The 22,686-nt window shown below is 48.6% G+C and overlaps 1 protein-coding gene across 2 annotated transcripts in view; it reads right to left on the reverse strand.

Moving 5' to 3' along the window:
• Positions 1–14,115, reverse strand: part of DGKZ (diacylglycerol kinase zeta) — a 66,876-nt gene extending 52,761 nt beyond the window's left edge. The window contains exon 1 of one of the 2 annotated variants that reach the window (XM_027837727.1): positions 13,766–14,115. In XM_027837727.1, coding sequence (XP_027693528.1) covers positions 13,766–14,016 — 251 coding nt within the window. In that variant the 5' untranslated portion in view covers positions 14,017–14,115. The remainder of the gene's footprint in view (positions 1–13,765) is intronic. The other variant, XM_027837720.1, reaches the window with a different exon arrangement.
• Between the last annotated feature and the right edge of the window lie 8,571 nt (positions 14,116–22,686).

Consider the following 22,686-nt stretch of genomic DNA (forward strand, 5'->3'; position numbering starts at 1 on the left):
TTTCTTTCTTTCTTTCTTTCTTTCTTTCTTTCTTTCTTTCTTTCTTTTCTTTCTTTCCAATTGGAGTTAAGTGACTTGCCCAGGATCACACAGCTAGTAAGTGTCTAAGGTTGGATTTGAGCTCAGATCCTCCTGACTCCAGGGCTGGTATTCTATCTACTGCACCAGCCAGCTGCCCCTCTTCTTAAACACACACACACACACACACACACACACACACACACACACACACACACAATTTAACTGATGCTTTTAAACAATGTTTCCCAATAACCCTTCCCAGAATTCCTTTTATGACAAAAAAGCACAGTCAGGCACTATGACCATCTCTGACAATGTTTGCCTCTTTCTGCACCCATGGTCCACCACCTCTCTGCTAGAGGTAGGTGTTTTTCATCATTAGTCCTTGCAAGTCAAGACTGGTCATTGCATTGGTCTGAGTTCTGCTGCTGTATCCCACGTCTTCCTATGGTTGTCTGAATTCATCCCATCTGTCATTTCTTACAGTCCAATAGTAATTGATTACATTCCCCAATTGATGGGGATTTTGTTTCCAGTTCTTTGCTTTTTTGTTATTGTTGTTTAGTTAATTAGTCGTATCCAATTCTTCATGACCCCATTTGGGGTCTGCTTGGCAGAGTTACTGGATTGGTTTGCCATTGCTGTCTCCAGCTCATTTTACAAATGAGGAAACTGAGTTAAGTGACTTGCCCAGGGTCACACAACTAGTAAGTATCTGAGGTCAGATTTGAATTCTGGCCCTCCTGACCTAGCTTCCTGGCTCTTTGCTACCATAACAGTTCTGCTACAGATATTTTGCTACGTATAACATCTTTCTTTCTGTCATTGGGGCAAATGAGTGTATATGCCCAGTAGTGGGGCATATACCCACTTAGGGCAGGCATATTGGGGTATATAGATGTCTATGCCCAGTAGTGAATTTATTGGGTCAGAGGGTATGAACAAGTTAGGCATGCTTGAGAGCGAATGAATGATTACCAATGATTTTTCAGAACTCTTCTCTCATTTCAAATTCCTACTCTGTCCTCAAGGTCCCATTCAATTTCTACCTTCTCTAACCAGAGATCTCAGAATTTCAGAGTAGCATCAACTTAGCTCTGTCACTAACTTACTGTGTGACCTTGGATAAATCACTTCCTTCTCTGGACCTGTCTAGAATAAAAAAATGAGGACTGAGCTTGGCACAGTTTTCAGAGTACATTAATAGGCACACAGTAGGTGATTAATAAATGCCAATTGACTGGAAGTGTTTTATTTAGGTGGAAAAAAAATGAAGTCTAAGGAAGAAAGATGATTTGCCCAAGGTCATGTGGTAAGTTAGCGGTAGAGTCAGAGCTAATGCTTTTCTATAAGAAAAAAAATATGTTCTTACTCTAATTTTGTAGATGAGTAAATTGTGTCTCAGAGAGGAGAAGGGACTTATCCAGGGTGACTGTGATAATAAGTGTTGGTGACAAGATTCTCCCTCCTGGCTTCCTGTTCCAGAAGTCCCAGCTCAGATTGATCAAGCAATATGGCCCCTGGACACTCTTTGGACCATATGGAAATGCTGCTCTTTGCTAAGGTGTCCCCAGGAGGCCAGGTGTCAGGCTTCCCTTCCCCCTCCTCTTCTCACCCACTCTAGCACCTGGCACAGGGCTGGGCATGTAATAGACGTTCAATAAATCCTTGTCGAATCAAACTGGTAGTCGGTGCCCGGAAGCCTTCACAAAGGGGAGGGAAGCTGGCTTCCTGTCTGCAGGAACGGAAGGGGTGAGACAAAGGGGTTCCCCCCGACATCCGGCCTTCCTGGCCCTCAGTGACAAGGCAGCACAGTCCATCCTTGAGAGCCCTACTGAAACATGCTGCCTACCCAAGCCCCATCATTGATCTCTAATCCTCCCTCAGGGCCCTGGGGCTCCAGCTTCTGCCCCAAGCTGAGGAGATAGATGTGTCCACACCAGCTGGAAAGAGACACCATTTTATCGTAGCCTCATTAAGGCTATTAGCTCGTCAGCAGAGCTGCAGGAGAAAGTCAGCTGGTGTGGCCAGTGACCACCCCCACCCCTCCAACACTCCCCCTTCACGGTCAGCAAGAAAGTCAGGACAAGACACTGCCCCTTCACACTGATGCATCCTTCTGTCCTCTGCAGGACACTAATCCCCACATCCCTTCCCAAGTGACCACTGAGCTCAGGCCAAAAGGGAGGGGAATAATAGTAATGATACAACTTCTTAAAATAGCTAACCAGGCACTGTGCTAAGTACTTTACAATTATTATCTCTTCAGATCCTCATGACAACCCTGCAAGGTAGGGGCTGTCATTATTTCCATTTTACAGGTGAGGAAACTGTTAAGTGATTTGCCCAGGATCACACAGCTAAGTAAGTGTCTGAGGCTGGATTTGAACTCAGGTCTTCCTGACTCTGATCCAGCACGCTATCCATTGCGCCACCTAGAAGGAATATCTACTGGGTCTTCCAGGACTCTAAGCCAGTGTGGATCAGCTTCAACCAATTTCTTCCTTCACCCAGCCCAGAGCCAAGATCTTTAGTGATTGGATTTAGAGGCAGAAGGGATCCTAAAGATCATTTAATGCAAGCCTTTCATTTTACAGATAAGGAAGCTGAGTCCCAGGGAGGTGAGATTAGTCTGCCCCAGGCCACACCAGCAGGAAATAGCATAGCCCTCGGCATGGGATGCGGTTGGTCCAACTGCTCCACTTCTGCCCTCCTGGACAGTGGTTCCTACTTCCGTGTGCCCATAGATTTCAGGGGGTTCATGAACTTTGATGGGGAAAATAGATTACATCATTATTTTCACTATCCTTCGATGGAAATGTAGCTTTTCCTCCAATTATTTAAAAACTATGATTCTGAAGCAGGGTCTAGGGTCTTCCCCAGATTGCCAAGGGGGTCAGGGACACAGAAAGGGTGAAAGACCCCGGTTCTAGGAGCCTATGGCCTAACCCTAACGTTCAATCTCTTTTTCTGTTTTTTTTTTCTTTTTCTGATCTCTTTTTTTTTTTCTGATCTCTTTTTCTCGAAGAGAACATTTCCTGTTTGAGGAGAAGCTATTTGTGTGACCTTGGATAAATCACTTAGCCTATCAGAGCCTCAGTTTCCCCAAGCCAGAAATAGGCTCCCTCCTTACCACTGCTTCTTAGAATTTTTCACCTCCTTCAAAGTTCAAGTATCACTTCCTACAGGCAACCTGCCCTGATCTCTCAGTTGCTGGTGCCCTCTCAATGGAAATTACTTTTGTCTATTATTTGTTGTTTCATTTTCTGTGTGTGTACATATTATTTTCTCCCAATAGACTATAAACTTCTTAGGGGCAGGAACTATTTCATGTTAGTCTTTTTATCCATAGGACCATACAACCCTGTGGTGCCTTGAATATAGGAGGTGCTTAATAAATGCTTCTTAAATGAATGAATGAATCTATAAAGTGAGGGGGTTGGATCAGATGAACTCTGAGGCCCCTTGCAGCTCAAAATCGATGAACCCATGCATTACTCGAGTTTGATTTCACCCGTCTCTCCTTCCTGAGATCCTGGCTTGTTGATGTTAGTTTTATATGGCCTGATTTGAGCATGGGGAGACCCAGAAGCAAAAGTTCAATCCAAGTTCTCCTGAATGTCCATTAGAACGTCAGAGCTGGCAGAGCCCTAAACACATAGAATGGCAGAGCTGGGAGGGACCTTAGAAAAAGAATGGCAGAGCTTTTAGGGTCCTTAGGACAAAGAAAGTCAACATTTGGAAGGAACATTCTGCAAGAATGTTAGAATTGGGAAGAGAGCTAAGAACGTAAGACAAAGACAGAGCTGGAAGGACCTTTGGAAATCAGCCGGTTTAGTCTTCATTTTCACACATACAGACAATGAAGCCTAGAGAGAAGAAAGGATTTGCCTACACCTAATGCTGTTAGGAGGAGGGCCGTATCCGAGTTCCACCAAAATGGAATGATCCTGATTACCTCGGGGTAATGACTGACCCAATGCGGAAGGCGTTCCAGGCTCCATTTGTCAAAGTGGACTGCTCTGTCCTGGATCTCTTCCTATGTCTCTGAGCACCCCTCAGTCCCTTCTACTGAATCATCCTCTATATTCTGCCCCCTAGCCAAGGTTGTCCTAGCGAGATTTGTGCTGGGCCTTCTCTTCTCTTTCTATACGTTTCCCCTCGATGATCCCATCTACTCTCATGGGTTAAATGACCATTTCTATGTCAGTCTTGGTGTCCAGCCCTTGTCTCCCTCCAGAGTCCAGCTGCCTGTTGGACACTTCCCCTTGGATGTCCTATAGGCTTCTCGAACCTGACATGCTCAACACAGAACTCATCATCTTTCCCCTCTATATCCAGCTTTCCTCCAAACTTCCCTATTTCTACTAAGGGCAGTCCCAACCTTCCAGTCACCAAATTCCTAATTGTAGCGTTATCTCTGACTCTTTTGCTGCCCTCATCCACCTTCTCCAGTCTCGAGGTCTTATTGATTCCACGTCTGAGAAGCTAGAATCTTTGGCCTCCCGTCTACTCCCACAGCAGCTACATCCAGTCACCTCCTAATTGGTCTCTCTGCTTCCTGTCTTTTCCTCTTTCAATCCATCCTCCTCAGAGCTAACGTTCCTAAAGTACAGGTCCCATCTTGTTAGTCTCGTGTTCAAACAGCTTCCGTGGTTCCCTTTTGTGTCTGGAATAAAGTACAGATTTCTCAGCCTGACATCGGAAGCCCTTCACAGTCTAGCTCTAGCTTGCCTTTCTAGATATCATTCTCCCTCATGAACTCTATATTCCAACCCAAATAGCCTGGAATGTGCTTCCCCCTCACCTCTGCCTCTTAGAAGCCTTGGCTTTCTCCAAGGCTTTCTTAGCTCTGGTGAAACCTCCTATGGGGAGCTTTTCCTGATCCCCTGAGGGAAAATCTATCTCCTCAGATCTCCTGTAGGTACCTACCTGCCTGTGATATGGTGATAGGTAGAGGGCTCAGTCTGGATTCAGAGAAACTAGGTTAGAATCCCAGCTCTGCTTCTCATTATTGGCATCACCATGGACAAGTCATTTGACTTCAGCCAGAATTTTTCTCAGTAAAATTTAGGGGTTGAAAAAATTCTTTGTGCATTTATTATTCTGTGTGCCTACTCTGTGTCTGGTGATGTGATAGGTGTTGGGGAGACAAAGACTGAACAGTCCCTGCCCCTAAAACATTTACATTCTTCTGAGGTTGGAGTTCCTTCCTCAAATCTGTTTTGAGAGGCAGCCTGGAGTGGTGGGCAGAGAGGTGGCAAAGTCAAGAAGACCTAGGTTTGGTTCCCACTTTTGACATCTATTGACTGTGAGACCCTCACCCCTGATCCCTAATCTGGAGCAAATCACTTCATCTCTCAGTGGCCCAGTGGAGTGGATTCTCTCAAATGATCAGTTAAGGAATATCTGTGATTTTTTTTTATTTTTTAATTTTTTTTGGCTAGGCAATGGGGTTAAGTGACTTGCCAGGGTTACGCAGCTAGTAAGTGTTGTGTGTCTGAGGCTGGATATGAACTCAGGTCCTCCTAACTCCAGAGCCAGTGCTTTATCCACTGTGACAATAGCTGTGATTTTTGTGGTGGCAGAAGGAGTCCAGTACCCCTACAGGGAGTTCCCTGGACTAGTGAAATCACAGATCAAGGCCTAAATGATCTGTTTAATCTTTTATCTCCCAGTAGAACACAAGCTTGAAGGCTGGGAGCTGTCTTCTGCTTTTTGCTTTTATGTATTTCTTGCTTAGGACGGTGGCTGCCCGGCAGAGAGCAGGCTCTTAAATGCCTATTGGACTAATTTAGTGTTTCCCACCCTCTATCCACAGCTCCAGCTTCTGCCTTCTACCTCCTGGTGCAGGACACCTTTCCCCCAGGTTCCCTCTCAGACAGGCTACTCAGCAAACTGACAGCCTGTGCCTTTGACCCTGTTCCCGGGGGACGAGCCTTGGAGTGTTAGAATCCCAGAGTAATAGTAATTGAATGTTAGAGCAGGAAGGGACTCCATCCTGATCAGCTATCCCAACCCTTTTGCTTGGAGTGGGGAAAGAGACTCACCCAAAGTCACACAGCAAACAAAGACAGAACTGGCATTAGGACCTCCTCCCCGCCTGCCTCCCCCCCCTGCAAATCCAGGGCAATTTCCTATGTGCCATACTACTTTAGGAAGGAGATCAAGCAATGTTGCCCAGGGGAAGTAGGAAGGAGAGGGCCAAACAATGAAGATCTGAACCCCACCCTTGGCAAAGGAAGGCCCAGGGGATGAAGTGCCCCACGCTTCCTGTTCTTCCAGCAGTTGGCCCCTGTACCCAGAAGGGATCCTGCTCCCCATCTCTTTTTCCTCCTCCCTCCCCTCTCCCAGCTCCCAGCTCCCTGCCCCCAAGGTTTTGCATTTTTAATTCGGGACAGTATGTGATCTCTCCCAGCTTGCTGCTTTATCCTGTTGCTATTTAAATTACAAATCGGCCCCATCTCTCTGTCACTCCGTGGGTTATTTTTAGCGGCTGGTAAATAGCAGCCAGGGAGCTGGATCAGGTGCCCCCTCCCACGAGGAGCCGTGTGCCCACAGCAGGGGGCCATCCGCCCCTGCGTGCCCTGGCAGCTGATGCCCCACCTGGTGGAGACTGGGGGGAGTGATGAGTGGGGACGATGGGAGGGAGAGGCTGGGGGTCAGCTCTCCCCTTCTCCTCCTCCTCCTCCTCTTCAGCTCTTACCCATCTTTCAAAGCCCAACTCCTACAAAGTTCCACTTCCTACAAGAAAGAACTTTCCGAGTCAACCCAGCCTACATTCTCATCTGTCCCTTAGAATCATCAGTTGGCATTCACAACCTTTCACGCTGCAGCCCCACCTTGCTTTTTTCAGAATGATTCCTTTCCTAAAACAACCCGCCCCTCCCCCTCTAGCCCAACCTGCTGTTCGTGGCACACAACAAACCTTCTCCCATCTCCGAGCCTCGGCATGGCTGAATATACTCCCTCCCTATCTTAGAATTCCTAGCTCCCTTCAAGGCTCAGCTGGTTCCATATCTTTCAAGTTTCCTTTCCTGATTCACTCAATCACTAGCATCCCTACTCCCTCCCATCACTGTATGTTTTGTATATGTCCTGTATATACTTATTTGTGGTTCTATCCCCATAGTAGAGTGTGAGCCCCTTGAGGCGCACAAACTGTATTTCTTTTTGTATTTTTATCCCCAGAACCTAACAAGGAGCCTGACATTTAGTAGGTGCTTGATAAATGCTTATCAAATGCAATCACAGAGTTGGAAGGGATTTCAGAGGTCATCTTTTTCAATCTGTAACTGAACAGGAGTTGCCTCTGCTACATTTCTGACAAATGGTTAAGACTCCACTTGAAGACCCCCCCCCCCCCCCCCCCCCTGGGGGGGACTCCCTTCCTCCTGAGACGGCCCATTCCCTCTGGATCACTAATTACGAGGAGCGTTTCCCTCCCAACTCCCAGAAACCTGCTTCCCTGTGGTTTCCTCTCTGAACTCCAAGTTCTTCCCTCTGGGAACAAACAAAACAAATCCTTGTACAAAGGATGACGAACACAACTCTGGAGTCAGGGGATCTGGGTTCAAATTACACATCTAATGCTTACTACATGTGTGACTTTGGGCAAGTTGCCATGGCATCTATGAAGTACTTACTGGGGATACAAAGAGGCAAAAACTGAATCCCTGTCCTCCTTGTACATACAGGGTATATATTGTGTGACCCTGGACAAGTCACTTCACCCTGTTTGCCTCAGTTTCTTCGTCTGTAAAATTAGCTGGAGTACCACTCCAGTATCTCTGCCAAGAAAGCCCCAAATGGACTCGAAGAGTCAGACACGACAGAAATGGATGGGTATAAATGGGAAGTAAGCTCAGAGGGAAGAGTGGGAAAGACCTGCTGCAAAAGGTGGGTTTTGAGCTATGTTAAAGGAAGCCAGGAATGGAGAGGAGAAGGAGAACATTCCAGGTTTGGGGGAGATCAAGTGCCATGGCAGAGTTGGGAGAAGCAATGCCCTTTGTTAGGAACAGCATCATTGGGTTATGGAGAAGAGTGGGGGAACATGTAAGAAGCCTAGAAAGGTAGAGAGGGATCAGGTTATAAAGGGCTTTAAATGTCAAGGAGAGGATTTTAATTTGATCCTGGAGGTAATAGGGAGTCACTTCACCTGGGACTTTGCTCATTGTAAAACGAGAGGTTAGACCAGATGAACTTTGAGATCCCTTTCAGCCTTGGGTCCAGGATCCTACGATCTTATTCCTTTTCCCCAAACTGCCTCACCTGAGGGCTTACAGTCAACTGGTTGGAGAGGCGGGAGCTCAGGAGACACTTGGGTTCAAGTCGAACCTCTCACCTTTATCAATCTCTTCATTTCTCTGAGCCTCGGTTTCCTCATCTATAAAATGGGGTAACAAATCCCCAGGGTAACTACCTGATAGGTTTGCTATGAGGTTGAAATGAGATGGAGATGATGTTATGTAAAGCCCTCTGTGAACCTGAAGGCTCCTTAAAAACACTATTAATTAGTGGAGCACATAATTCAGCCCCATTTTTGTTCAGTAGCTTCCTGCTGCTTCTTCCTTCTGTATGTATGCCACCCAGTTCTCAGTACAGGGTCCCTAAACACAACAGAGACCTTTTGAGGGAAGTAGAGGCTGACTCAGGTGGCCAATATGGTGGGAAAAGAACTTAATTTGGTATTGGGGAACACATCCTATCTGACATACCTGCTTTCTGTGGAACCTTGGGCAAGACCCTTAACCTCTTTGGGTCTCAGTTTCCTCCTGTGTAAAATGAACGGATTGTTTAGATCAGCAGTTCTCAAAATTTGAGGTCTCAGGACTCCTTTATGCTTAAAAATTATTGAGTACTCCAAAGAGCTTTTGTTCATGTGGGTTTACATCTATCTACATTTACTGTATTAGAAATTAAAACATCTTAGTATTATTATGAAAACAGCTTTGTTCTTGGAGACAACACTTTGAGAATTGGTGGACTAGATAATAACAACCGTAACTAGTGTTCGTATAGCTCTTTAAAGTCTGCAAAGCTCTTTAGAGATAATATCTCACTTAGTCCTTACCACAACTCTGAGAGGTAGGTGTTATTATTATCTCCATTATACAGTTGAAGAAACTTAGACAGACAGAGAGGAAGTGATTTGCCCAGGGTCACACAGCTAGTATCTGAGGCCAAATTTGAACTCAGGTCTTCCCACTGAGCCACCTACCTGACTTTCAGCTCAAAATCTGACATTATGATTTCCACAATAAATGTAAGCTTCTTGCAGCAGGGACTGCTTCATTTTTGCGCAAAGCCCAGTACTTGACATATAGCAGGCATTTAATAAATACTATGAATGAATGAATGAATGAATAAATGAATGAGTATGACTATTGTTGACACTGTGTACCAAGTGACCAGGAATCTTGTGTCAGTCTAAGCAGCTCTGGGTTTCCTCCTTCCAAAACCAGATGGCTCCTGTGGATTTATTTTTGCTCCCCTCCCCACTTTTCTCCTAGTTGTATTTACTGGTTAGATTACAAGCTACAGTGTTCCGGTGTCTGGACTGGTCATTCCCTCTCTGGTCACACCCACCTGTCCTCGGAGGCTAAAATCTTGCCCCTCTTACCGCACAGCCCCGTCCGTGGTGTGGGAAGGATCCGGGTGATGGGAGTGGGAATGTAGGCAGAGACACTCAACGCTCCCCTACCTGGGGCTGCGGGTCTAATTTTTCCCCTCCGCCCCTTTCCCTGGCGTACGGAAAACTAAACCAAAGGATTCATTTGGATATCGGCGATCTCAGCCTGCCCTGACCCCAGGACAAGGAGAGCTCAGGGAAGGCAGCGATTCTCATTTCTGTCTGCCTAAGGCCCAGCCCCGTGTCTGGGATACAGGTGCTCGGTAAACAAACGCTGACTGAACTGAAAGGGGTCCGCGGCCCCCACACGCTCCCCTTTTATTTCCATCCCAATCTGTGACTTCTTTCTCCTGTTCTTTTTCTGGGGTGGACATCGGCCTGTCTAGATTCTACGGAGAGTTGAAAGTATCTCTTTTAAGAGCTGGGTTCAAGTACTACTGAGGCTGGCTAGAGAGGATCAGGTGACGGTCCCTGGGTGCAGGGGCTGCGGGAGCTGCTTGACCTATTGCTTCTTACTTGTCATGTGACTCCTAAGGGAACAGGCCGGCTTCCAGCCCTGACCTACATCTTTGAACTCTTTTTTAAAAACATTTTTGATGTAAGTTATTTTTATTTCTGGGTTTTTTTTTTTTTTTTGTGAGGCAATTGATGTTAAGTGACTTGTCCAGGGTCACACAGCTAGTACGTGTCAAGTGTCTGAGGTTGGATTTGAACTCAGGTCCTCCTGACCCCAAGGCTGCAGCTCTATCCACTGTGCCACCTAGTTGCCCCCAAGCCCAGACCTGTATCTATAAAGGTCCACTTTATATGAAAGGTGGAGCCCTCCTCCCTTTCCATTCCTGGCTCTGGAATCTTTCCCAGCCTTTTCTCCTCGTGGAGGGCTTTTCATCCATCTCTCTTATTAATCCATCAAGAATGGTGGGTAGGGAGATTTAACACAGAGCATGCCCTCACCCAGGGACTCTGGGATCCTAATTCTGGGGTAGGGACTTGGAGAAGTCAGGGGCTTGGGCTTCATTCACCTTCTCCATCTGTCCCTTATTTGGGCCCAGCTCTATCCCTAACCCTAAATTCTGGCCCATTTCCCTAGGAGAAAAGAGCTTTGTAAACCCTAAAGTGCTTCAGAAATGAGAGTTGTCATTCTAGATTGTAGAGTTCAATCCAGAAGGCAGCTCAGAGATCCCCTGATTTAAACCTTTCATCTTACAGGTAAGGAAAGTGAAGCATGGGGTGGTTAAATGGCCTGCATAAGGTGGCTTAGTCAGGATTTGAATTCAAGGCTCATGACTACCATTTACTGTCCTATACTGTCTCACTAGGAACAGAAGAGTGGCTTTCTTCTCCCATCCTGTGTTTCCTTGGGTCAGAAAGGGGCTAAGGAGTGTGCAATCAGTGGGTACAGTATGGATGAGGAATCACCACTGGTTTTCTTGCGGTGCCCAGGATCCATTCATTTGGGGGCTCTAAGGCCAGCCCCAGAGTGAGGTGGCCAGATTGGATTTCCTCCTCTTCTCTAGGACAGCTCCTCTCCCATTTTGATGCCCTGTCCTGTTCCTATTCCCTATATTCCAAGGGCCAGGTCAGAGAAGGACTTCACCTCTCCTTGGCAGCTAGGTGGCACAGTGGTTATAGCTTTGGGCCTGTCATCGGGGAGATCTGAGTTCAAATACTTCATCAGCCACTTACTAGCTGTGTGACCCTGGGCAAGTCACTTAATCTTTCTCAAGCTCGGTTTCCTCCACTGTAAAATAGACTTAATAATAATACCTACCTCCAATATCTCAAATGACATATTCACAAAGCACATAGCACTGTGCCTGGCACCTAGTAAGCACCATATAAATGCTTATTCTCTTCCTCCCCCTTCCAAACCATTTATCTCCTGACATCAGAGACCTCTGCAGTGAGTGGGAGGGGCCAGGTCTTTTAGTGCCAATTGAAAATTTCCACAGGTGGGATGACTCAACTTTGGCCAGGTGATGCTGGCCCTCTCCATGGTACCCCTATTGGGAGGGAGGCCTTTCCTGTTTTCAATTCCACTCCAGACCACCTGCTGATGCAAGACCCCTCTGAGGTCATCTGTATAGATCTTCTATGATCTGACTTATTCATCACTATTAGCATGGGAGCTCACAGAGGGCAGGGACAGTGAGTGCTGGAGTTGAAGCCAGGAAGACCTGAGTGCAAATCTTATCTCAGAAACTTATTTAATTGTATGACCTTGGGCAAGTCACTGAACCCATCTCTCTTGGCTTCTTTATCCCTAAAAAGAAGATAATAACGGCATCCACCGGCAGAATTGTAAGGATCAAATGAGATTATATATCTATGTATATGTATGTGTATACATGCATATATGAATCGCTTTAGAGTGGTAAATAAATGCTAGCTATCATCATCATCATCATCATCATCATCATCATCATCATGACTGTTGCCTTTCTTTGTACACACAGCTTTTAGCATAGTGCCTGGGAAATATATAACCCGGGTCCCAACTCACTTCCCATGGAAGGTTCGTTCTGTTCTCTCCAGCTGTCCACTCCTGAGCTTTCCTCTTCTGGATACCTCCCCCCACCCCCAACTCACCTCCCAGGCTGAAAAGAACCTGATTATCCCTGGATCTTTTCATTCTACATTCCCAGATCCTCAAAGGGCTGAATTTTCCTATCAAAGGCCCTTCAAGCCCATCTCTCTTCAGGGCTCCCTGAGCTAATCCATCTCAGCCCCTCTACCACATTCCGTCCCATCCTCCACCCGCCTCTGGCTTCCTCCTCTTTTCTCCCCTTCCCAGCCAAGCTCTTCCTGTCAATTCTGTTTATCCTTCCTTGGTGATGCTCATGACCCAGGTCCTGCTGGTGATTCCTCCCACCCCCAGGTGGCCAGCACACTAACAGGGACAGTTGTCCTCAGCCCAAGATTGCTCATCCCACATCTGTACCCTTATAATATTAAGGGATCAAAGAGGATATTGCCAGAGTTCAAGCTATTTCCTCAAGCCCATTCTGTGCCCTGGTGGAACTCTATTCTTTCCCTCACTTATCCACCCTTCATGTGGGAAAGGTGCCACCTTGTTGAGCATAGAGGGCTCCGTGGCACCAACCACACACAGTTCTGGGGCAGGTGACAAGGAGAGACAATGATGAGCGAGGTTGGGGTGGGCTGCCTGCCAGGGTCAGTAAATTGTCCACACTCTTAGAACTGTGTTGCTTTGATGAAGCTCCTTCCCAGCAGTCCTTGGTTCAGCCAGGGCAGGCTCCCCTGTTGTCTGGCTTTCTGTGAAGTCCAGTGAAAAGATTTTGAATCTGGAGTTGAAGGGCACAGATCTTATTTTTGTGGCCTTGGGCAAGTTACTAGTTCTCTTTCAGACTCAGTTTCCTGATTTGTGCAATGAGAGAGGTAGACTCCATCAACTCTAGGGTCCCTCCTAGCGCCAGGTTTCCCCCTGACTTCATTGAGCACATGGCTGGGGCAGGAGATGGGATTCCACTGTGTCCTCTTTTTCATATCATGATTACCCCTTTCTCCCATGTCTCTCTTTGCCAAGCCAAGTAATGGAAAAAATTCGATTGCAGATCGACAGCAAATGTTTTCTCCAATCGCTGCTGATAGGCAAGGAGGGGGCAAGTACCGCAATCTGAGTCCCTCCTCTTCTGCTGCCGGGGCTAGCTTGGGAGGGGGACAGGACCCTGGAGTGTTAGGGAGGCAGAGGGAGATGCAGGGGAGCAATGCTTGAGCATCCACCTGCCCTCTTTCCCCCACCACGGGCAGAGAAGCGGGGGTGGGGCATCTCTTTGCTCTGGGTGTGCTCACCCTGCCCCCGCCCCCCCCCCATGCCAAGCGTCAGTCATGACCCAAAGGAGAATGCTGCCTGGCTCCCATCGTGCCTGCGTGGTCCGGCAGAATCTACCAGCCCTATTGAGGGGAGCTGAGGCTCTCACCTCCTCCCACAAAGGTTGATTAGAAAGGGGGTTAGGGATATGGTAAAATCCTGAGAAGGGTAGATGGTTACCACAGTTGACTGTAGGTGCAAGATGAGGCCCCATTTCATCGGAAGGGTCCCAGCTAGAAGGCTCCTCATGTCCCCTCCCCACTCCCCGCATGTGACCTTACCTGTAAGACACCTGTTTCCTGAGATTCAGCCGGTGAAATTGCTCCTCCACCGGGGAGTCTTCGGCCGTGCCCCGGGGCCACGCAAGCCTCGGCAGTGACAAGTCAGGCCGCGCCGCGCCCCCTTCCTTCCGCCAGCACCTCCGCCTCACCACCTCCTCCTCGGCTTCTGCTCCCCGGCTCAGGCCTGTCCAGTCCCGGGAGTTCCCGCCGCCGGCGACCGAGCCTCCTGCCTTCTTGGGCCCCTCGGCCATCCCGCCGGCCGCCCTCCCAGCTGGGGATCCGGGGCACCACACTCCTAGAGTTGGGCCACCTGTAGGGCGGGGAGCAGGTGCACCCCGGCGGCCTGGGGCTCAGGCCAAGTTCACGCCTCTCTCCCGGTCTCTCTCCGCCGTCAGGGAGGACGCGGCTCCGGGGAAGATGGGGCGGTGTGGTCCCCTCCCAAGAGGTGCAGGAGGCGAGGAGCCCTGGAGGACCCTCCCGGGTGCCAAGGCAGGAAGGAGGCAGAGGCGCACGCAGCTGGAGCCTCAGCCAGGGGGCAGGGGGAGAGCGGGAAGGGGGAAGGCTACGGCCCGAGGTGGCCTCGGCGGGCTGGCAGGCTGCGGACTGGCGGCTGGCCCTCGGGAGCCGTTGGGCGGCCCTGCGCGCAGGCGAGGTGGATGCGGAGCAGATGCGGAGCAGATGCGGGGCAGCGCACGGCGGGGCGCAGCGGCAAACGGCCCCGAGCTCGCTCTGTGCTCTGAGCCCTCCGACTCCGGCTGTAATGTCACCTTAGAGACACCCACAACCCGCCGCTTAACCCTGTAGAGCCCGGAGCGCAGCGCTGAGCCGCCGGCCACCACGACCTGCCACCGACACGGACGCCGCCGCCACCGCAGCTCTCCCGAGCCCAGTCGGTCTTAGTCCGTCCCAGGACGAGGAACCCGACTCAGCCTGCCGGCGGGGACCAGCCAGGGCACTTGGCGGGCCCTGCGGGGTGTCAGCTAGGGCCAGCGTTCCCGTGGGAGGAAAGGAGCGAGCTCGGCGCTGCTGCTTGTGGCCACCTCCGCCCCGACAGCTCCTCCCCGCCAGCCGCCAGAGCCCCTTCCCAGAGGCGCAGCAGCTGCCAGTCAGCGGCCCCCTCAGCTCTGGCTGCTGTCAATCTCTCCCACCTTCCCAGCAAGCAGCCCTGGCAACTAGTCACCCCTCAGCTTCAACCCCCCTCCCTCCAACCTCTCCAGTCCTGGTATTTGCAGCCAGTCTCAGGCAGGTGGAGGGCGGGGGGCGGGGGGGGAGGGTGTGGGGCGGCTGAGGAAGGCGGGGGCGGCTGACACAGGCACGACTTTGGAGCTGGCTTTAACCATTTGAACGCCCGGGATCTTCTGAGTGCCATCTGGGATGTGAGGAGTCGGGAAGGGAGGGAGGAAACTGAACCGACGTCAGAGGTGAGGCATCATGAGGTCGTAGCAAGAGCAGCCCGTTTCTGGAGCCCTCCGGGGCTGTTCCCTTTGCCTTCTGGATTCTGGAGCCTCAGAACTTGGGGTTCAGACCTCTCAGAGAGGCTCCTCAGTCTTGAAGGTTAGAGGCTGAATGAGTAGAGAACAGCTTGAAAGTCACCTTTGACTCCTTCATTTTCCTCCCTCTCTTTATCCAGCCAGTCCCCGGGGTGCCTTCATTTTATTTCTCTTTTTCGGTCTTACATGTGGCCACCTGGTTCTGACCCTCATTACAGCTTGCCTTGACAATTACTAGACTGTAAGCTTCATGAAAGCAGAGACCACATCTTACCTAAGTTCCTTCTCCCCCCCCCCCAAAAAAAATCTGGCATCTAGGCAGTGGGACTGGAGTCCTGGGACTGAAGGTAGGAAGAACTGGTTTTAAAACTTATCTTAAACAGTTACTAGCTGTGTGACTCTGGGCATGTCAATTAACTTGTCTGCCTCAGTTTTCTCAACTGTAAAGTGGGGATAAAAAATAGCATCTATCTCTCTGGGTTGTCATGAGGATCAAAGTGAGATAATATTTGTAAAGTGCCTGGCATATTGTAGATGATATAAATGATGAATAAATGCTTGTTTTGCACTGGTCTATACACATAGCATGTGCTTATTGAACCTTTGATAAAATATTTTCAATCCATCCTAGGCCTAGACAAGTCTTCCTAAAGTAACTCTTCTCAGGCCACTTCCTCTCTTAGTTTCAAATTTTCAATAGTTCTCTGTTGCCTACAGAATAGTCATAGCATCAAAGAGTTACACTCCTCACCTCACAGATGAGCATTCAGTGCTATGTTCACAACCTTGTAAGAATTACAAGTATGTTTATCTCTATTCTACAGATGAGAAAACTGAGACCCAGAGGGGGAAAATAAAGTGATTTGCCCAAGGTCACAAAGCAGAGCCTGATTTAGAAACCAAATCTCCATACTGTGGTGTTTCTACTAACTGTCCAATACTGTCCAATAGCCAATGCCGGTATTTGTTTTGCTTGGCTATTCATATTTGTTAAAATGGTTCTGTTTGTACAAACTCCTTAGCCTGGCCTTCAGGGCTTGTTCTGATCTTGACCTGGCACAGTAGATCAAGTTTTGGACCTAGAGTCAGGAAGACGTGGGTTCAAATCCTAACTCTGACTCCTGTTAGCTGTGTGACCATAGATAAGTCACTGCCTCAGTTTCTGTTTTAGCCTCAGTTTCTTCATCTGCAGAATGAGACAGAGTTGGATTAGATGACCATTAACTTTCTTTCCAGCTTCAGATCTATGATCTTAAGACCCTTCTGACCTTATTTGCCATGATTCCCCTCCTACCAAGCTAAATTACCTAGTCCACTCCCCCTACTCTTTTCTGCCCTGCTGCCGCCTTTTTTATGTGTCCTTGAAATTCTTCTTCAAGGCTCAGCTCCTATCACCCCTATTCTTTCTACAATCTTCTACAGTCATTCCCAGATAGATGGCACTTTCCCCTGCTCTGACCTCCTAAGGCATCTGGTTATATGGTACTTTGGACTGTGGTTGTCTGATTATGTGCCTATCTCCTCTATGAAAAACTGTTGACTCTTTGGAGGCAAGGCTCACATCTTGGTCATCTTCACAACCTGCGGAGATCACTAAATACTAATCTGAGGATTGAGCACTAGAAATGGTCTAGCCACTCACTTGGCAGATGAGGAAACTGAGGCCAAGTGGAGACATGATGTGCAGCCAAGATTTGAACCCAGGCCCTTTGGCTCCTAATCCAGAGCACTAGTGCTAGAGGACCTAGGCTCTGCTTCTTACTGTCTGCTTGACCTTGGCCCAGTCCTGCCTCTCTGGGCCTCAGTTTGTCATCCATCAGTAAAGGGGCCGGACTCCAATGTAATGCTACAATCCTACCCTGATTCCTTTGTTCCAAAGAAGTTTCCCCCTCCCCTGCCCCCTTTTCCTAGAGTTAAGGTCTGGGGAGCCCATTACAAGGGCATCCCATCTCCTAGGCTGTGTCTTCCCCAGGCTTCCCCAGGCCCTAAGCCAGAAGCCCTCTGCCTCACCTTCCTGGCAGGGCAGCCTCCTACACCAAGCTTTACGGTACTTCTGGGTTTGTCATTCTCTCTCCCAGATGGATCAGCCGCTGGGTTTCCCCGTTGGCTCGTGTTTAGCCCTTTCCTGCTGGGCTCTCTAAGCCTTCAGGGGCCCTTTGTCCTCACACTTCACCCTTTACTATCATCTGCTGATTGCATTATCCCCCGACTGCTCCCTCCTCCCCAGGGTCGTGGACTGGAATTCGAGCTGCAGCCAGTTCTGAGTGCCCTCCTCCCTTCTCTTCCCCCACCCCTCATTTCCCTCTCTGCTACCTCCTTGCAGATGGAAGGACGGTCCAACAGGCTGGCCTTCAGGAAGCCCAGGCCAAGATTCACAAAACAGGGCATGACTTACAGGAACATGGACTTAAGAACTCGGCAGAACTCACTGGCGATGGAGGCCAACCTCAGCATTTTACAAATGTGGAAACTGAGGCCCGGAAAAGTTGAAACCTTGTCTCCCCGCACCCCTTTCTGGCCTCCCTTTGGGTATTGTCCTCCCTCCTCCCATTAGATTAGCTTCCGGAGCTCAGGGACTGTCTTTGTTTTTATTAATTGTATCCCCAGTGCCTGGCCCTGGCACATAGTAGGTGCTTAGGAAGTGTTGATTGTATTGGATTGGAAATGGTAAAATGATGGGGTTGGACCAGATGGTCTTCTTAACCTGGGGTCCATGAACTTAAAAAAAAATTGGTTACTGTGTTTTGATATAATCAGTTTCCTTTGTAATCCTACAGATTTTATAAATTTAAAAAATATTATCCTGAGAAGCGGGTCCATAGGCTTCCCCGGACTGACAAAGGGGTGGTCTAAGGACTCTCAAAAAGTTAAGAGCCTCTGCTCTAAGGTAGTCGTCAGCTCTAAACCAATTAGCCTAGGATTTCCTGGTAAAGGAATAAAGAGGCCTTTTCCCTTGTAATTGTACCATGGCCTCATCAGACCTGCTGGGAAAATTGCTTCTTGGGGACTCTAATCTGCTCTCTCTGGTCCCCCTTGTGCCGGCAGCCTGGGGCATACATTTCCAACAAAGGATTTGTTGTGTCAATTTGAGGGAGGATGCCTGGTATTTAAGGAACAGTCACCTGCCTGTAAGGGTGACAGGGCCTGGTGAGGGCTTGTAATTGGAGATGATGCCACCCCTGCAGCTGTGCATGGGTCCCCACCCTAGAACAAATGCAGCTGAAGTTGCATGTCAACAGTGGGGCCTGCAGTATACTGCCCCCAACTAGTGTAGTGCTGAAGGCCAGGCCCAGGACAGGCCAGAAGAAAGCAGCTCTGAGACCGTCCAGGAAGGAGCAGTGATCAACAGAGGTGGGGTTCTGGCCAACAGACCAGACCCAATGAGTAACTGATTCTGCTCTGGGTAGAAAAGATTCCAGGGACACATACGAGGGAGGGACAGGAGAGGGTAGCTTCCGAGAGGAGAATCATAGAAATTCAGAGATAGAGACGCTTACTAGCTGTGGGACCCTGGCCGATAATATTGAGGACAATGGCTTAGAGGGCATCTGATGTCCCATTTCAACCAGCATTGACATAGAGCTTTGAGCTTGGCAAAAAGCCTCATCTCATTGGACCCTTACAACAATCCTGTGAAGTGGGATGCTATTATGACTCCCATTTTACAGAGGAGGAAACTGAGGCTAGGAGTGGTGAAGTGACTTGTCCAGGGTCACACAGTCACTAAGTATCTGAGGCAGGTCTTCCTGACTCCAGCCTAGAAGTCTCTGGCAGTAACCTGCTTCCCCTCAGTTCCCTCCTCTGTAAGATGAGTGGGTGCGCAAGGTGACCTTGGAGGTCCTTTCTGGGTCTGAATCTAAGGCCCGATGATCTCATCGGCCATCTGTGCTTTGACAAGAACGCAGCAGACGACATTCCTGACCTCCAGGGTTGGGAAATACACGACCGAGGGAGCCAGCCCCACCCTCCTGTGGATGCTTCTAAATAGTTAGAGCATGTTGCTCTCCAGACTCCACCTGAAGGCTTCCAGTGAAGGGGTGTTCACTGCCTCTAGAGGGAGTCCCTTTCCCCACTGGATGGCTCTTTTTAAAGTTGTTTTTGGTGTTATTCCATTGGTACAATGGACTTCCCAGGAAGGCAAATCTCTACCTGCTCTGCCACGTAAGAACTCAGAGAGTTACCTGGGACTGTGAAAGGACTGTGACTTGCCCAGGGTTACACAGTCCGGGTGTGTCTGAGGCTAGACGTGAACCCGGGGTCTTTCTAACTAGAAGTTCAGCTCTCTGTCCACTACTCTGTTGTCTCTCTTTGGATATTTCTAATGGTTAGAAAACCTCCCTCCCTCTGGTGATGGGGGGGCCCGCTATCTCCTAGGCAGTTAGTGCCTGGGCCTAGAGTCAGAAAGACCTGAGTTCAAATCCACTTCCTTGATGGATGACCCTAGGCAAGTCACTTAACCTCAGTTTCCTCATCTTTTAGACGGGGATAATAATAGTGCCTACCTCCCAGGGCTGTTATGAGAATTAAATGAGGCCATATTTATAAAGCGCTTGGCGTAGTGGCTGGCACATAGTAGGTGCTTAATACATGCCTGTTTCCTTCCTTCCAGAGGCACTCTCTTCCACCTTTGTACATAGTCAGCAAGCATTTATTAAGTTTTTTAAATTAATATTTTTATTTTATCTTTATTATTATTTATTACTTATTTGTTATTATTATTGTTATCTTCTCTTCTTCAGGCTAAACATCCCGAATGTTGAGTTGGCCAAAAATCCTTGGGTAATTAAGGTCACCATCACACCAGGGCAGCAGCAGCAGGGCCAGGTTGGGAGAGAATTGGGCAACTGACATCTGACATGAGTCAGGGACTCAGAGGTCCGGACAGGGAGTCTGAGGGTTATGGTGGTCAGGAGGCAGAGGGGAAGGGAGGAACTAGGCCTCAGAGGTCAGGGCAGCCAAGGTTCAGGAGTCCAGGAAGTCAAGTCATTCTGACATCAAGTGCTGATCCTAGGTCGGGTGCTGCCAGTCTCCTAACCTGCTGTATAAGCCTGGGTAAGTGAGGCAAGCATCCACAGATGCTTAAGCCATGGCCACTGGGAGAGTTCAGATTCTAAACATCTGAGGGGATTAGTCTAACACCCTTATTTTACAGATGAGGAACTTGCAGTCCGTCAAGGTGCAATGACTTGCCCAGGGTCACCCAGGTGGAGCTACAGGGCCAGGATTAGAGTGCAAGGCCTCTGACTTCAGAGCCAGGACTCTTTTCATTATCACATGATGCCTTGGTCACGGACTAGGTCTAACCACGTCCAACACGTGCCACTCTCCCCCAAGAAGTTCTGATGTGAGCTCTCTGTTGGCTCTAGGATCAAATGTGAACCTCTCTGGTTGGCATTTAAAGGCCTTCCCAGTCTGGCTCCGTCCTGCCATCAGAGCCTAATTTTCTCTCCTCTCCCCTTCACGCATGTCACATTCCAGCCAATCTCAACAACTTGTTCCCTGTACGTGACGTTCGATCTCCTGCCCCACAGGCTTTGGCCCAGGCTGTGCTCCAAATTGGGCATGCCTGCAACCTCACCTCCCTTCAAAGTTCAGCTGGATTCTTCCTACACAAGGCATTTCCTCATCCCCTCCCAGGTAGCCCCTCCCCCACCCAGGAATGACTTTGTCCGTAGAGTTCATCTACATATGGGACATGTTATTTCCTCTCCAGAAAAAGTTAAGTTCCTTGAGGTCAGAGATTAATCTCTTTTTTTTTTTGCCTTCTTTCCCCACTGCCTAACATAGTACCTGGCATATAGTAGGTGCTTAATAAACGCGTGTTGCATATTGAATGAATGACTACAACATAGGACCATAACTCTAGGGCTAAAAAGGACCCAAGACATCATCTGGTCCAATCGTCTCATTCCACAGCTGGAGAAACTGAGGTCTGGGAAGATGAAGTGATCTGCCCAGTGTCACATGGTAGGAAGGACAGGATTTAAACTTGGGTCCTGCAACTTCACACTCAATACTTTCCCCTCCACCATGTTGCCTCAGCAGTTCAGAAGCTGGCGTTCTGACTAATCGTCAGCCAGATTTTTCCCTTACAAGAGTGATCTTAGTTGCCTACAGGAGCTTAACTGACGTAACAGGAATAGGACGTAATGTTCCCTGGGCCCCAGAACTGATATCTTAGCTCCTGGATCCTCCCGTGGTGGTGAGTGTGATTTACCTTAGTCTCCCTTCCCACAGCCAGCACTTGCTAGGGGTAGGCAAAGAGAGGCAAAACTGCTTCAGGGCCTGGGAGGACATTTGAGAGGAGGACTTGTTTCATTCTTTGTATACCTAGCGTGTGGCACACAGTAGGTGCCTAATAAACGATTGTTGATGGATGAAAGTGAGGTCTGGATGGAACCACTGGTAGAATCTCAGAATCAGGGGATGGATTATAGGATCATAGACCTTGAGATGTTGAAAGGGACCTCAGAAATGGTTTGATTCAACCTCCTCAGTTTACAGATGAGGAAACTGAGGCACAGAAATGTTAAGTGATTTGGCTAAGGTCACATTGGTTGTGTCAAATGCCATTTGTTATCTTTAGGCAGATTTAGGTGACATATTCCCATAGTATGGGCACTCCACACCCCCTGCCCCCCACCATCAATATGGTTGGTTGACCAATGGACCAGTTTATTTCTCCTGAGGAAAAAAGAATTCCAGGCTATTAAGTGTTATTCTTTGTGGCTGCCTGACCAGATGACCTCAAGAGGTGCAGGTCAGGGAGCCTTCAGTGGCTCCCCTCTGTCTTTACAGCCAAGTCCAAACTATTCAGTCTGGCACTCAAGGCCTTAATCTACTTTCCCATCCTTAGCTTTTTACACCCCTCAACACCCCAGTGGCTTTCCATTGTCTACAGAATCAAGTCTAAATTATTTACCGTGGCGTTCAAGGTCATAATATGGTCTTAGTCTACTTTCCCATCCTTAGCTCATTACTCTCCTCTAAACTCCAGTAGTACAGAGTTAAGTCCAAACTATTCATTCTGGCATTCAAGGCCTTAGTTTACTTTCCCATCCTTAACTCATTATTCCTCTATGGACCTCAACGACTCCTCACTGTCTGCAGAGTTGAGTCTAAGCTATTTACCTCGGCATTCAAGGCCATATGGCCTTAATCTACTTTCCCATTCTTAGGGTCAGACTGCCTGTTCTTCATTGTACTTATTGACACTCCCTTAAGTTTTCACACCTCTTCACCTTTGCTTGGGCTGTTTCCCCAAATTTTATACTTGCCTGCCACAGATCTCTTAATTTTTACTTGTCCCTTAAAACCCAACTTAAATGTCATCTACCCTGTGATGCTTTCCCTGACCACCCTGGCTAGAAATGATGATTGCTTCCTCAGAACTCTCACAAGTTTACTTAACATAGAGATATTTCCCCAAGG

Source organism: Vombatus ursinus, unplaced genomic scaffold (genome assembly GCF_900497805.2).
Source record: "Vombatus ursinus unplaced genomic scaffold, bare-nosed wombat genome assembly UNPS02014822.1, whole genome shotgun sequence".
Classification (NCBI taxonomy): domain Eukaryota; kingdom Metazoa; phylum Chordata; class Mammalia; order Diprotodontia; family Vombatidae; genus Vombatus; species Vombatus ursinus.